General features: G+C 39.3%; 4 protein-coding genes across 4 annotated transcripts; all 4 read right to left on the minus strand. All coding sequences in view use genetic code 12, as the record gives it.

The window, feature by feature from the left end:
• Nucleotides 1–1,963: 1,963 nt before the first annotated feature.
• NPC2 (Phosphatidylglycerol/phosphatidylinositol transfer protein) lies at nucleotides 1,964–2,503 on the minus strand (the record flags this gene model as incomplete). Its single annotated transcript, XM_001527608.2, has 1 exon — nucleotides 1,964–2,503. The coding sequence occupies one exon, from the start codon at nucleotides 2,501–2,503 to the stop codon at nucleotides 1,964–1,966; it is 540 nt and encodes a 179-aa protein (XP_001527658.2).
• A 582-nt stretch (nucleotides 2,504–3,085) lies between these two features.
• On the minus strand, nucleotides 3,086–6,421 carry PVL30_000170 (uncharacterized protein; the record flags this gene model as incomplete). Its single annotated transcript, XM_001527609.2, has 1 exon — nucleotides 3,086–6,421. One exon carries the CDS (start codon nucleotides 6,419–6,421, stop codon nucleotides 3,086–3,088), a length of 3,336 nt encoding a protein of 1,111 aa, XP_001527659.2.
• Nucleotides 6,422–11,763: 5,342 nt separating this feature from the next.
• Nucleotides 11,764–13,416, minus strand: PVL30_000171 (uncharacterized protein; the record flags this gene model as incomplete). The annotated part of the gene is made up of 1 exon (XM_061119148.1): nucleotides 11,764–13,416. One exon carries the CDS (start codon nucleotides 13,414–13,416, stop codon nucleotides 11,764–11,766), a length of 1,653 nt encoding a protein of 550 aa, XP_060975131.1.
• Nucleotides 13,417–13,435: 19 nt separating this feature from the next.
• PVL30_000172 (uncharacterized protein) lies at nucleotides 13,436–15,196 on the minus strand (the record flags this gene model as incomplete). Its single annotated transcript, XM_061119149.1, has 1 exon — nucleotides 13,436–15,196. The coding sequence occupies one exon, from the start codon at nucleotides 15,194–15,196 to the stop codon at nucleotides 13,436–13,438; it is 1,761 nt and encodes a 586-aa protein (XP_060975132.1).
• Nucleotides 15,197–16,746: the final 1,550 nt, after the last annotated feature.

Consider the following 16,746-nt stretch of genomic DNA (forward strand, 5'->3'; position numbering starts at 1 on the left):
TATTGTCGTTTGTATTCCAATATTCAAGCCTATTAAAATGGTAGACGCGTAATGGTCAAATTCGCTAACCTACTTCTTCTGCATCAACCATCTTCGTTCTTTGCTTTTGTTGCATTTTCCAAAGGAGAAAAGAAGAAAGAAAGAAAAGAAAAGGTAAACCGTAAAATGTAAAAGCATGCAAAAGAATGTTAAAAAAAAAATAACAATAAAGAGGTTCAACAACAAAGATATTAAATAGGCAGAGAATGCTCTTGATTTCAATATATGGGCATTGGTCTTGATGTCTAGGCGTTGTCAGGTGATTACAAGACAACAGCTTACAGTTGAATGTATGTATGAATCTATATATATATATACGTATATTGCGTGTTTGCTTTATTTACATTCACTCGTCAAGTTCGCGATAAAAATTTCGCGATGTTTTGATACTGACCGAAATTGCTTTCTTTTGTAAAGATCAATTTTATTTCGGGTTAAGTTAAAGAAAACATTTCTTTAGGAGTTCCAAGTTGTGCTTGGTAAAGAGAACTCATATCAATTGAAATAGTGAATATAAAATACCAAAAAAGAAAAAGAAAAAAACAGCACCTTGCGCCGAGTCTTGTCTTATCAATTCTTGACTGTTTTTTGCCAAAAGTCTAAACGACAAGTAATTTGGCTCTAACAAGTCGTAATTACTGCTAGATATGGACTGAATATATATATATATCTGAGAAAACCTACTGTAGTAGTAGAAGTAGTAGTAGTAGTAGAAGTAGAAGTAGAGAAGAAGAAAAAGAAGAGGATAAAGGAGAATAAGTGTAACCACGGGGACGAGGACAGCATGATGCTCAACTCATCTCATAATTTTCTCAGAGATGGTAAATTACCATATTCAAATTGAATGGACTTTGAATGGTACTGTTTACTAGCACCAGTGGCTAAGCAATTGTATAGACTAAGGTCGTGGTTAAGTTTGTAATGATGAGACAAATCGTACACGACACCAATCTTTTCTTCTAAGTGAATACAAGTATTGTCGCCTGTTTGGATAATAGTTTGTTTGTTTTTTTTGGTACTTTTTTGGTCTCAAACTGATCTGAAAGCATTGCTCCCTCAACTATAACACCTCTATTGCAACATAGACATATACTTATAAATTAAAAAGAAAAATAAATAAAAAAATTAAATGACTAGTCTACACCGCTATATACGAACGTTAACACCAGATAGTGAATATTGTAGCTACAAGCTATAGTATAACAATATATATCACCTATGATGTACTTATACTTTTCAAATCTCTCTTTTTTTTTTTTCTTTTTGCAGAACCTGTCTTTCTTGTAGGGAAAAGAGCGTGCAAAAAAAAAACAAAACAATATTTGAAAATGTCTTTTGTATGCAAAGATTTTTTTTTTTTGTTAGTGCGCGTGCCCCACAATTCTCGCGCTCGTCTAGTTCTAGCTCCCACCACTTGTCCTACAATCACAAACCACAGTCACAGTCACAGTCACAACCACAACCACAACCACTACACTAGTATAAGATTTAACAAGTACATTAAAAATTCGTTTGGCAATGAGCGCCACACTGCGGTGTTGTATAAATAAAATACTTTGCAACGCTAAACAAGTAGAAAGCAAAAGCGGAAGGCGATAGGTATAAAGATGGATATAAGATAGTTCTCTGCTACACGAAACGAAAGAAAAAACAAAAATAGAGCAAGAGGAACAAGAACATGGTTTCGAGAAAAGCAGATGCATTACGTTTCTATATTGTGAAATTCTAATCAAAATTTCTTTTCTTTTTTTCTTTCTCTTTTTTACTTCTGGAATGAAAGCTGGTTCCTTGTCCTCAGAGTTCCGTTACGTACTATTTTTGCTTTTGAATATTCTTTTGTATATGCTTTTTTTTTTCAATTATTCTTAGCTTGTTTCAAAGGTTTTCTATTTCACTGAAATTTTATTTCAAACAAGAGATTAGATCACGCAGCCGGAAACACAATTGTAGCAGTAAGACAAGTAATCAATTCATCATTCTTTGTGTATGCACGTGCCAACACAATGTACTTTCCTGGTGGCACTTCTTGAGGAATCTCAACATCCTTTGTAATCACTTGTTTACCCTTCTTCAATGGACAAGTAATGTCAACTTTCGGTGCTGCATCTTCACAAAGGTCATATGTTTGGTGAATAAGCTTAATAAAGCCGTATCTAACGTCAACTTCGACATAAGCACCATCAACAATATCTTGATCAACAATCCCACTCGCCGTGAATGTAAGGTTTTGACCCGCAGTTGGTGGATTTGGAGTAATTGAAATGGAATCAAACTGCACGAGATGCTTGATTTCAGCATCGCACAACTCAATTGGCGAATCTCCCGGAATGGGTTTTGTAGATGCCAAGCTAAGAATTTCTGGCTGTTGCTGTTGATGTTGCTGATTGAATGAGGCAAAGTAGTTTGATAAAGAAAGTGCAGATGCAGTTGTAGTTGCAACTACTAGGATGTTAAAAAACTTCATTATAATGAATCGTCAGGGGTGGGGTAGGGGAAAGGAGCTCAATGGCAATAACCAAAATAAAGTTCAGAGAACAGGTTGCTGACAAAAGAAGGCAAATGAGGATGGGTAAGGAAAAGAAGAAGGAAAAGGAAAAGGAAAAGGAAAGAAATCCAAATTAAAAAAAAAAATTATGAGAGATATGAGAAGGAGCAAGAGAAGGAGAAAGAGAAAGATAAATGGGTATTAGATAAAGAGATTATTGTAGATTGCCATTTCCATTTCCAATTGTTATCAATTGAGCTTTTTGTTACCAAGTCGTGCAAATATGGCCAAGAGGGGTAAATTTACAACAGTTGTAAGCCGCACTCGGTTTATAGATGCTACCGGCTAAATATTCTTTCTTTTTTTTTTTATTTAAAATTTTAATTCTTTTTCTTCTTCTAAACAAAAAAGCAGATCCAAAACGTAAAAGCAGTTATTTATTCAAAGTTCGGACTTTTTATTTTTTAAAAAAAATGAAGAATTTCGTGCTCTTTACACGTTACCTTAGAAGCGTGTGAATAAAAAGTCCATATTATCAAATTTCAATGTATATTTAATTAACTAAGTAAGAACTAAATGACTGCACAAGACGTCATACCTTTCACGGATCAACTTGGCTTCAATCTCCAATAATTCGTGGTAAATGGCTTCACCCTTTGATCCATTTGCTTTCAACATCTCTTTTATTTTGGACTTGCTCAATTTCCAAACCACCGAGTCATTAACCGTGGTATATACAAATCGTCTATACTGCGAAGCCTCGTCCAAATCACCAAATGCCACAAGCGGAACAATACTACTATCTAACTCTCTTCCTTCTTCAAATTTAACCGTGTTACGTATAAGACCAGACTCAAGAATAAATAGACATGGTTCGTCCTTGTTTGTATCGTAAAGCTGAATACCTTCAGGAACTTGTTCCTTAATAAAGAATGGCGCCAAGGGTGACCAGAACTCGGCATCTTTTTGCGAAAGACCTTGAAAAGTGATCATGAGCAAAGGCAATGGTTGTTTTTTGAAAATATCGTTTTGAGTAACCTGGTATTTGCTTTGCAACTTGTGCTCGCTATCGACAGTCTTGACTGCTGCATGATAAACCTGCTTGGTTCTTGGAGTGCCATAATCACCCAGACCAAAATGACCAAATAATCTTGCACCAAATGAAGACGGCGATTGGACCAAAGTTGCGTTTGCAATTGGCGCAGGTCTTGCTCTCGTTGCACTTTGCATAGAAGTGCCAGTACTAGAGCCAGTACCAGTGCCAGTACCAGTACCAGTACTAGCACCACTAACATCATTTCCATGCTTACTTTTTAATATCTTGTATGTTTTCAAATGCTGATTCTCAGCCCATTCAAGGGCAGAATTAAGAGAATTGAAAAGCTCAATCTTGTGACTATTCTCAAAAAGCCCCGCGTCTCTTAAATCTTTAATAATATTATCCTCATCTTTTACCGATGATATAATCAATTGGGTACGATAATCATTTGTCAAATTTAAAATTCTTCTAAAACCCTCAGCAGCGGAAAAGTCAACGGAAACCACACCTTTCATATCAAGAATAAGATACTTGATAGGCACCTTATTGGCCTTTTCAATTTCGAAAATAGTCTTGATCTCCTTCTCAACTCCTCCAATGCTCCCAAAGAATATAGTTCCCTGTAGTTTCACAATGCAAATTTGTTCCCCTACATTTTTCAAAAACTCTTGTTGTTTAGGATGTCTCAACACTGTAGAGCGTGCAACATCTCCAGAATAAATACCTTGAACAACAGGTGTCCTTGCTGCTTCCACGACATACGAAACACACGCGAGTATAATACCAACACCAATACCAACAACAAAGTCAACCATTCCCATTGTGACAATAATGATGATAATAGTGGAATATTCAATCGGTCTCAATCTCCCCCAAGTGTCCCAAACCGATTCCTTCAATAGTTCATAGCCCAAAAGAAAGATCAAGGCACCAACAACACAAACTGGAATAAAACCAATTACAACGGGACCCGCCATCATAACTGCTGCAGTGGCAATTGCCAACATCACACCCGCTAACCTATCATCAGCCCCAGCGCGGATAAACAAGACAGAATTGGTATAGACCAAATAATTTTGCACCGAACCAAATAAGCCCGATAACGCGTTGGAGTACCCATGAGCAACCAATTCTCTATCAACATCGATATCATCCATACCAACAGTAATTGCCAATGCTGGGACGTTTATTGGCACATGGAGAATTCCAAAAAATGTCAACGCCAACATTGTCGGCACTTGGCGGAACAAGCACCACCAATCAACAACGTCAAATTTGTAAAGTGCGTAAAACAGATACCACGGCTGGTCATCCTCAACAGCCGGAAAGACCCAACCTATATCTCTTGCGTGTTGCAAATTCCACGATGGTATCAAAGCAACAACTATGTGAAATAAGAAGAACACCACAATAAAGTATAATGGAACCAATAAAGAGTTATGAATTCGATGCTGAAGTGCAACCAACCCTGCAGCCAATCCTAAAGGAAAGGTCCATTGCAAGAGAGTGATGTGGTTATAGAATAAGTATTGGAAGGTCTCGTAGTTGTAAAAAAGCCCACCTTCAAGCCTTGAAGAAACTTCTATTCCGGTAATTACCAAGAAAAATCCAACACCACCAATACAACCAATCAAGATATGCCTTGGGAAGAACTGGACTAAAGAGCCTAATTTTAAATAACCGAGCGCAAAAAAGGTAAGACCAGTAATTACCGATGAGACTGCAAAGGAGGTTATGGTAGTGGCTATAATAGCGTCATTGCCTTCGCTTGCCAATTGTTTTGCTATTGCAAGTGCCATGTTGTGGAAAAAAGGTGTCACTTCAATCATCTCTGAGCCAATGCCTGATTTAAAAGAAGAACCACCCAACGAGTAGATGAGTTGCGATGTGATTGTTGAGACGTAAAACATGGCCAAGCCAGCGGGAGCCAATTTGGCAAAAATTGCTTCACCAATAGGGAACATGATCATTCCGTAGGATAAACCATCAAGGATATTCAATAATAAGCCTAAGAACACGGCTGGTAAGAATTGGAATGGTTTTACTAGCAATTGATGAATTTTACTAGGCTCTGGTGCCTTTTCAAAAGACTCCAAGGAGTCAACTCGGAAGCGATTTGGTTCATGCAGTTGCAGTTGCAGTTGCAGTTGCAGTTGCAGTTGCAGTTGCAGTTGCAGTTGCAGTTGCAGTTGTTGCTCATCATCAGGTGTATTGGAAATTTTCTGCTTCAAGTGGTCATGCTCCTGTTCTCTTTGCGAGTCGATTGTGTATAATGCACGTTCGTCTGTAAGTAGTGGCGTATTTGACGAGATAGGTCTAGGCTTTGTCAGGGAATGATTATCATGATTATACTCGTTTTGAAACGCCTCTTCCAAATCGTCGTCACCATCAATCACTCCAATGTTGGCGAGAGAGCGCGTTTGCTGGTGGATATCCACACCAGTCTTGACAGGCGGTGAGCTTATATGTGCCGATACACTAGGTCGATAACTCATACTCACGTAGCTTCTACCTCCAATATCAAAGTTGTTGTTGTTAATCGTGTTGTTGTTGTTGTTGTTGTTGTTGTTTTCGTTGTTGATACTGTTACTGTGATAGTTGAATGCTTCTCCAATGGAATAATTTCTTAATCTTTTGATCCTGTCTTTATTTTTACTACTGTGGCTATGATTCTGATTGTACAGGGATTTATCGAATGTTGATTCCAGCCCCTTGTTGTTTATAGATAAATACAGGTTTGATTCTTGCTGTTCTGTTGTTAAAGGAGATACCACTAGGTTTTTGTCTGAAGCTTGGATGCCATTTTCTTCAACTGTGGCTTTTATATCACTTTGCAGGTTGTTATGCGAGGAGCTCATGGCTTTTTCATCAACAAAAGAAGGAGGGATGAAGGAGGAAGGGAAAGAAGCAGAAATGAAGGGAGGGACAAAGTAGTAAATCTCCACAATTTTTTAACAACTAAAAGGAACAAAAAAATAAAAAGAAAAAGAAACAAAAAAAAAAAAAGAAAAGAAAGGAAAACTTTAATTTAAGAATCAATTGTCTTCTTGATACCTGTTGCCTTTGTTAGACGATGTGTCTTTTATGTCAACATTTATATCCATACATACAGAAGAAGGCCAAATAAAAAATAAAACCGCATATAAAAAAAGTAAGACAACCTCATTCTGCCTCCTTGAATTTCTCAAAACCTCTCTCTCTCTCTCTCCTTCTCTCTCTCCTTCTCTCTCTCCTTCTCTTTTAGTTTCGAATTGATATAATCTTAATATCTCGTAACACTTGACACAAAATCGCAATTTCTGGAATCAGTGATTATGAAATTTTGGAGGGGACGAACCGTAAAACAAAATGAAACGTAAAGAAAAAAATGAAAATATACCGAAAACAAAAATATCAAAGAAAAAAAGAGAGAGAGAAAGAGAAAGAGAGCAAAAAAAAAACAAACCACAACAAAACAAAACATGATTAGCATTGGCCACATTCAGTTAGATTAAGAAGGCCAGGAGCACCTGAGTATTTTCTTTTGAAAAAAAGGTGTTTCCATCTATTCAAACCATGGTCTATACCTTCTCTGACCCTTTCTTGTCCCTGCTTTTCTTCTTCCCTCTATTCTCATTATTTTTTCCTCCCCCATCTCTCTCTCTCTCTCTCTCTTTTCTTCCCATCTCAAATCCATCCCATCCGCCTTCCCTTGAAATGCAAAATGAGAAAAAAAAGAATATACAAGCGGTGCATTACCATTGCTCAGATAACACATGTTGAGACAATTCAATTTACCCGCTGTGGTAATTTTTGTTTGCAAATTTTTTTTTTTCCCTTTCCCTTTCCCTTTCCCTTTCTCTTTTTTGCTAACTCCCAGTCTCAGTCTTTAGCTCAATCTGTAGCTCATAATTGCTGTAGATGGCTTGGGTTTATACGTGAAGAATTGTTAATTGAGGGAAGGAGGGGGATGGCTAATTCGGTCCACGTTGGTTTTAGGTTTGAGATAGTAGGAAAGATGCAATTTAAATTACATATACTTTTGAACCTTCTCACGTGCTATTGTGCGCATCTCTCATCTACGTCTCATCTCTCTCTCCTCTGCTCCTGCTCCTGCTCCTGCTTTCCTCCCTCCTCCCCCCCCCCCCTTCCCCTCAACTTTACCATTAGCTTTAGTTGAACGAGGCTTTGCAGGTGGAATGGCTCGTTGCTCTTATACAAACACAAACACAAACACAATTAGAAGCAGAAGCAGAAATAGAGACACAAATACAGCACCAACAACCAATCCTATTGTAAACTGAGCTAACATTAACACCGACAAATTTTAGGCTCCATTGCGTAGAGCAAGCTAAAGAAAATTAAAAACTTTTCTTTTTCCTTCCTATTCATTTTCATTTTTCATTTTTCATTTTTCATTCTTCTTTTTCTTTCCATTCATTCAACACTATTACAATCTTTTCTATTTCTTCTTCTTTTTTTTTTTTATGTTTTGAAATTTTAGCGCAAAAGCTTATCGACCAATCAAAGACCCTAGATCTACCACTACTTTTTTTTTTTTGTAGAATAGGCAAAATTTGTCCCAGCAAATAAGGGCATTTTCACCTTGATAGAATTTTAACCTTTGTAGCCGTAGCAAGACCAATTGGGAAGGGTACAGCGTTTTATTTTTTTGCAATTGTTTTTATGTTTTTGATTTATCGTTATTAATATAATTAATTCTTTATATTTCTTTAATTTTTTTTTTTTTCGGTTTTTCTAGAAATCAACTAATACCTTGTCAGAACTTTTTGGTCCTGTTGTACGAGTGAGGAGAAAATGCAAAGGAAAACATTCCTTGTCTCTATTATTACCTTTCGAGGATTCTTTTTCCTCCACTCTTCTCCTTTTATTTTCAATTGATTCTTATATCACCTCCCTTGGCCCCTTGCAAGTTTCGAAATGTATAATTACATTAAAGGAAAAAAAAAAAGAACAAGGTTTTGAAAAAAAAAATATTCTAGTTTCGCAAGCATTGCATTCAATCGATTCCATTCCCATTCAATTTCTGCAATTAAATCTATTCAGTTTAGTCTAATTCATGTCTTTTTTTTCACTTCTTCTATCTCTCTTTTGTTCTTCTTCTCCTTGTGTCTATTCTTGATGAGGCTGATTAAACTACCATGGAAATTGGAATGTGTTGAGATTTATGGAATCTTGCAATTTCTTTCGCAGCCCTCTATCATTTGGTTGCCAAATTTCTCAAAACAAAGAAATGAAGTGGATAAAAGGTTGGGTTTTTCTTGTTCTTTTTCTTGTTCTTTTTCCTTCTTTTTCCTTTCTTCTCTTTAGAAAAGAATTAATAGCATCAACAAAAATGACATTTGAAAACGGCAGCTGGTTACAAAAAAAATTGGTCAAAGCAGGAGCAAAACAAAATACTATTTATATCTGACTCATACCACTCTAATTAAATGAAAACAATACCAGAAAACAATATCAGAGAAAAATTTCCAAATTAACCTCAATTTTAAATATTATGTCTCGTAGCACAATCAAAAAGAAAGGTCGTGTATTCATGCACAATAGTGACTTCACTGATCTTACATCGCGGTTAACACATTTTTTTCTTCTTCTTTTTTCTTCACAAGTTTTTGACTCACTTAAATGGGCAATACCATCCAAGCTAAGCGCCGTAATAAAATTTTCACATTACAGCCATCTTTGTGCAAGTTAGCTAGTACAAAGACAAACTCTGATGGAAAAAAAATTTTTTACAATCCCAGTGTCGCATAGCACTGTCACAAGTAACAAGTGTACGACTGCTGAGCATCGGTTTGAGCTGGTAGCTCACCGATACCAGCGGTTTGAGTTCGTGACTTGATAGGCTATATTCCAACTAAGTGTAATTGTCAATGATCGCACCTATAAAGGTCTCAATGCTCATAAGTTAAGAGAGTAAATTGTCTCATACAAAGTCACTAGTAAGGAGAATCGTGAGAGTATACACTCTGCACGTTCACCTAGTGATTTGTGTTCAATGTAGTTGACCGTATAAAATCTATATTTTACCGATATTTCTATATAATAGTGATAAGTTAATTTTACCACTTCTCGTTCCTATTTATATAAACTCATCTTGTTTGAAGTTTCAAGTTTCCTATGTCGTGCAATATTCTCCAAATATTCACTTAGCGGAAACGAGGGCACAGAGCGTCCAATGTGTGTCGCACTGTGACATCCTCCCCCCCTTCAGAGTCTGAATGAGCGATACGGCCTTATTTTCATTGCATTTCGGAAAAAATTGATTTGAGGTAAAATAACTGTACAAATTGATGATAACCGTTGTGGCCTCCCCCCCTGCAAAGTAGAAAATCATTTTGTAGTACTAAGCGGAGCGGCAACAAACGGTTTCAACATCTCCCTAGTATACTGACGTTTCATGGGAATGCCTTGGAGGTTACTAAGATAGTAAATCCTCGACAGCACCTTCCGGACAACGAAAGGACCCGACCAATTCAAGCCCATCTTGTTGGTAGCAGCATCGTAAACTAAGACTAAGTCTCCTTTCTTGATCGGTACATTAGTGTCATAACGTTTGTCAAAAACTTCCTTCTGATGATCCCGATCGCGGCGTTGAGTTTCCTTAGCAGAGTCTTCCTGTTGTTTACGGAAATAAAACTGACCAACGCGGAACTTGAATAGTTCGTCCTCCGTGTATTGTTGTATATCAGATGGTGTTTGCATCAATGATTGGAGCAGATTATTACCTTCAAATCCAAAAACCAAGTATTGTGGTGTGAATCCCGTACGTTTACGAACCGTAGTACGATCCACCCACAATGCAGCATTCAAAACTTTGCTCAAATTCTTATTCTCTGGAACCAGTTTGATGAATCTGATAAGTCGTTTGTGCGACGCTTCGATCATCCCATTCCCCTGCGGATGGTACGGTACAGAATAAGATGGAGAAATGCCATAATTTGAGAGCAATTGCTGGAGGACCTCATTGTGAAATTCACGACCATTGTCGGTTTTCAAAACACTAAAGGTTCCTACACGAGCAATAAAGTTTGAATAAATAAAGTCGGCTACTGCCTCTGCAGTAACCTTTGGTAAAACCTGAGCTTCGGGCCATCCCAGAAATTCGTCACGTGCAACGACAACAGTAGCGTCACGGAGCTTAACGCAGTCACAGACGATTGTATGAAACATACCAGCCGGGTAGTTCAAGTACAATGGATCCCGCTGCCTAGTTGCAGGTTGGTCCTTTTGACAATAAACACACCGTTTGATATAGTCGGCAAGTCTGCGATAGAGGTTCGGAATGTAGAATCCAGTATTTATTAGATTGAACGTAGTCTCAACTCCTGGGTGACCACGATCTCTATGAGCAAGATTGAATATGTGTTCAACCTGATTGTTCTCATAAACGACGCGTCGAGTGTATGAACCGGTCCGACCTAACTTGTAAAGGATTCCATCATGTAAATAGAACTCTAGTGCGCGGTTGATGAAACGTCTGGCGTCAGCAGGTGCGTTGTGCGAAACGGGAATGGTACGTGCCTCAAGGTACTTTCTAAGCGCTTGAAGTGGGATCTTCTTATAACTGTTATTAGGCTCAGCTTCAATGGTAACAACATTAACTTCTGCTAGTACTTTAGGATCCAACTTCGCCCTAAACTCGAGGCCACACTCACTCGCTTCACCCTTGACTCACCAATCCCGTCAAAGTGGTACTCCTAGTGCTTATGGATCTGATAGATCTGTTGCATCTTACGATGGTATCCTTTACCATGGAGAAGTAGTCCATAGCGGATTCTGGGTTGAAGGCCATGAAGAAGCTTGTCAAATCATAAACGAGGCAAGACAGAGGTACCCTCATGGGGAAGACGTCAGGGTAATTCCATACATTCGAGTCCCAGACATAGCTGTCGAAAAGGCATTCATGGCGTACTACGACAAACTCCTTGCCAAACAAGGGAGAACTCAAAATGACAATATGGCACTCGGTCAGTATGACATTGCAAAACGTGTCCCTTTGAAGTTCTCCGATGAGGAAGGTTTCATGTTCTGGTTAAAGTCGGTTTTGTGGCACAAACACACCTACGGTGTTCCTGATAAGCTCATCATTAATGAGTTAAGGAACGGAGCTAATTTGACGAAGTCAGAGTCGTTGAAGGACATGATTGAGATGTCATGTAAGAGTGAGGGCCCCTTTGAACAACCGGTGGTTGATTACTTACCTATCTTGGGCAATGGGGGCACTCCTCCAGAAACGAACCAAGTTACTGATGTTATGACTGCCATTCCAAGATGCGCACAAACTCTCCATTGGGTTTACTGATGATGGTGATAAACGAGAGTTACGTTTCCGCGCGAATGGCAACCCGAGTAGTACCTGACCAACAGGAATTTGCTCGTGCAAATAGAGGATTGCAGGTAAGGAGATGAAATGGACAGTAACATCTAAAAACACTCCCTGAGTAATTGCTTTGGTGTCATTATTAACACCTTGAACAAATACTGGCTGGCTCAAGGGAAAAGGCTTAATTGGTAACCCTTTTAGTGTTTGCGGGTTGATCAAACTCAACTGGGCCGCGGTGTCGTATTTCATTTCTATCCTACGGCCATGTATGGATGCGGGGAAACAGAGTAGTTCTTGAGTGACCCCTGGTTGGTGGTAGCCTGTCGAAGTGGTCGTCAGATTTACTTCAGTAACAACTGGTTTCTTCTTGAACTTGGCAATACCATCCTTAAGGGCTTTCTGCAAAACATCTCTGTCAACCAACATAGCTTTAGTACTTTCTCTCATCATGGCTCGAGCATCATCGTGCATTCCCAAATACTTCGAAAGATCCATAAACACGAAGAAGTTATGTTTCATGACATCTTTGAATGCAGCCTGTTTGTCTAGTATGGTCAATTTACTAGTACGTACTCGGCGCTGACTTTTCCGCTGTGGATCAGTGGAATCGTCAGCAAGGTGGTGTGGTTGGTCGGACGTTGCACTTAATTTGGCAAGCTCATCTAGCTGATTCTCTCTCAAGATGTCTTCGACACTAAAGAGTTTAATTGAATCGTCAGCCACTGGGGAGTCAACTCCATCATCAGCGGTAGCATTTGCCTGTTCCTCATTAAGTGGTTCATTAACAACAACGTCAGATTTCACCTTAGGCACTTCTTCTTGAGGGTGACTCATCATGTTTCCATTCTCCGGTGGCGTAGAAGTCTGTTCAATTCCTTTTCCTTCGGATAGGAATAACTTTAACTCTTCATCAGGATCTACGGTGTCCTCCATGGCTAGGTTTTCTAATTCCCTATCCATTGTCAGTGCGGAGGGTTCGAACCGAATACCAGCCGAGCTAGGTTCTTCATACTCGTAGTCTGGGTCTACGTCTATGTTTTCATCTGGAAACTGGAGTTCCAGGAATGGTAAATGTGAGTCATAGGGTGGAGACTGCTCTCCGATCGGCGGGGACTCAGTGTCTAATTCCCGTCGGGACTCCTGCATAGATTGCTCTGTTACAGGGCTAGGTGCGCTTTCACGCTCCACTCTCTCCATCTCCTGCCGTTGTCTAACTGCTGCATTGAGTTGCTGTTTCACCTTATCAGCCTTCAACTTATTGTGAGCATCTTTTCGCGAGCTAGGGAGATGGGCTTTCTTCGCAGTCCAATCCTTCACTACCTTCTTAGCAGATTGAGCATTGGCTGCGTGCACCAAGTAAACCGGGACGTCATCAATCATGATGGGTCCGGGTTTAATCACTTCATCTATTGAATCAGACATTATATGAGAATTAGATTGCATCACTTCTGTCGGTAATCGTTCGTGGTGGGTATTTTCTCTAGAGTTACTAGTGACTGTACTCTTAGGAATAACCTCTACCTCCATAACTTGTGCTGCCTTGGACTTACTTTGTTGGGGGCGTGCGATGCCTCGCATTAGAACTTAGAGATTTCAAGCTCAGGTGTTTTAAAAGGGGACACTTATAGAAATCCATGACCAACGGTTCACCGTTTGCTAAGTAATACTTCCCATCGACTTTCTTTACCAACTTTTCATCCAAAGCAGTCACCAATAAGTGGCAACTATCAACAGTGTGTCTGTACTTTCCACAAAAATTACATTTAGTAGTCTTTTGTGATTTGTCACCTTTAGACACCAGTGTAGTACCGGCATCTTTTTCTTCGTCATCTGAGATAAGATGCATCCTCGTTTGAAATGTTGCATTAACAGCATCCCAGATCCTCTCAAATGTCAAATCGTATGATTTGACACCTTGAATGATTTTATCGTTAGGTTTATTCTTGAGGAGTCCAAGGCCAATCTTTATGATCGACGCATCTTCAAACGTGACTATTGGTCCAGTCCTTCCCGGCTTTTCGATTTTAACTTCCGGGGTCATATACATGATTATTTGATCCATGACACTACCCATCCTTTCGAAAAGGGTCTTAAAGATTGAGATCCATGTTTCCTGTGCTAGGTGAGATGTATTGGTGATCCTCAAATACTTTTTGACAGCAATACCAATAATGGTCATTTTCACTCTAGGATTATGTTTCTTTTTCAAAGCATCATGGATAGCAGTCATAACATCAGTAACTTGGTTCGTTTCTGGAGGAGTGCCCCCATTGCCCAAGATAGGTAAGTAATCAACCACCGGTTGTTCAAAGGGGCCCTCACTCTTACATGACATCTCAATCATGTCCTTCAACGACTCTGACTTCGTCAAATTAGCTCCGTTCCTTAACTCATTAATGATGAGCTTATCAGGAACACCGTAGGTGTGTTTGTGCCACAAAACCGACTTTAACCAGAACATGAAACCTTCCTCATCGGAGAACTTCAAAGGGACACGTTTTGCAATGTCATACTGACCGAGTGCCATATTGTCATTTTGAGTTCTCCCTTGTTTGGCAAGGAGTTTGTCGTAGTACGCCATGAATGCCTTTTCGACAGCTATGTCTGGGACTCGAATGTATGGAATTACCCTGACGTCTTCCCCATGAGGGTACCTCTGTCTTGCCTCGTTTATGATTTGACAAGCTTCTTCATGGCCTTCAACCCAGAATCCGCTATGGACTACTTCTCCATGGTAAAGGATACCATCGTAAGATGCAACAGATCTATCAGATCCATAAGCACTAGGAGTACCACTTTGACGGGATTGGTGAGTCAAGGGTGAAGCGAGTGAGTGTGGCCTCGAGGTAGGGAAGTTACGTCCTGGTGAAAATGTGTGTTCTTCCGGATGAACTTTCATTTGCACGTCAGTTGGCAGGGTTATGCTGTTGTTATCATCCGAAATCTGGGCCTTGTTAGCCTCATCGTTCCTAGCTGGTACAGGAGTGCTAAGTTGCGGGACTGTTTGAATCATAGCGGCTTTAAACATAGCAGTCATTTGTTTCATCTGCTCTTGCATCATCATCATCTCAGATTTCAAGTCTAAGATCTCGTTAATCTCAACCTGATTTATTTGAGGAGCTTCTGTCCTTTTCAAACCAGGAGATTCATCTTCACCTTCGCTCATATCGGCTCTTCCCGAGGTAGAAATAGACTGCCCGGAAATTGAAGATGAGTCGACACCAGCAAGGTCTGGTTTACTTGGACCAGGGTTGATACTCCTTGGAGTAGGATTAGAGGTCTTAGAATCTTTTGTTGAAGATGACATTTGTAGTAGAAGTTTTTCAAGTTTTTGGAATAATATTTTGCTTGAATGTAATATGTGATATACTTGGTGTTAAACTTTTTGGTGAAATGTTTTTATGGTAGATAAACCCTTTGTTCCAAATTATCAAGGGTTTCGTTCAATCAATCTCGGGAATACTTATAGTTCTCGTCACGCGAGTAAGAGGTCGTGGACAACAATTTTTGTTGAGTAGGGTGAAAATTTTTCACCAGCGCATAGTCGTGTATCCTGGCCTCATCTTAAAAATTTTGTCGACAATAAATGAGTGCCTCGGATTTGACTCCTCCTATATAGCAGGCGCTAAGTCAGTATCTCTAATAAAGTGATGATTGAACGACCTATTGAAACACTGTAGTTTCATAATAATAATTGGTTGCTTCTTTCGGGATGCAATTCTGTCTTTCTCTCAAGATGCTATATAGTCTTTCTTGCGAGATGCAATTTAGTCTTTCCCTCGGTAGTTACCATCTCCGCCGTTTTTATCTGGTGTAATTCTACCTCACCGATAACCCGTGTAGTTTGTTTAGTCTGCTACCATCATACTCAGATGAGTCCGTAGACAGTAATGATGATTTCTTAAACGCTGCTTTAACGGTGCTTATTTACCTTCTAGAATGTAATAAGTCTTTTTTAAAAAAATGATATAAACCCAAATTAGGGATGTGGTCATTATCCTAAAAATACTTTCCTCGATCTTTGCACCAATTGAGGGTAGCCACCTATACCCGTGCAATCTTCGGTACTCGTTTCAACGCCATGCCTATCACACGTACAGCCTTCAAACTATAGCCAAGTCAGCAGACACGACTCTATTCGGTCTATAGTTGCACTCTGTCTAACGTCTACAACCTTCGCCCTTTGTCAACTGATGGGTGAATATTCCATCATAAAGTGTTGACAGTATACGCTATTTGATATTTTCTGGTGTAGTCTCGGATACGTCCCGATGACTACGATGCATTATGTTCCATTGGACTAAACTCGCATAGTTCTCCAATGAGGAGTAGCTCCTCCTTTAAACTGTAGTTCACAATAGTGAAGCTATTAATTCGTGGATAGGAGATTTACTCTTCCACAGGTCCTTCTCATAAATGATATTGACCAAATGTTGAAATGCCAAGGTATTGAAATGTCATGATCATTCAATATCCTGGTCGACAATACTGCTTAACAGTAGCCTCAACCAATGTATCAATTACTTGAAATATTAGGTAACCATATCAAATCATTCAAACAACATGATTTGCAAGGATTTGAGTTCCTCACTCTGGTCGCCATTCTGTCGCATAGCACTGTCACAAGTAACAAGTGTACGACTGCTGAGCATCGGTTTGAGCTGGTAGCTCACCGATACCAGCGGTTTGAGTTCGTGACTTGATAGGCTATATTCCAACTAAGTGTAATTGTCAATGATCGCACCTATAAAGGTCTCAATGCTCATAAGTTAAGAGAGTAAATTGTCTCATACAAAGTCACTAGTAAGGAGAATCGTGAGAGTATACACTCTGCACGTTCACCTAGTGATTTGTGTT

Source organism: Lodderomyces elongisporus, chromosome 1 (assembly GCF_030384665.1).
Source record: "Lodderomyces elongisporus chromosome 1, complete sequence".
In the NCBI taxonomy this organism is placed as follows: Eukaryota; Fungi; Ascomycota; class Pichiomycetes; order Serinales; family Debaryomycetaceae; genus Lodderomyces; species Lodderomyces elongisporus.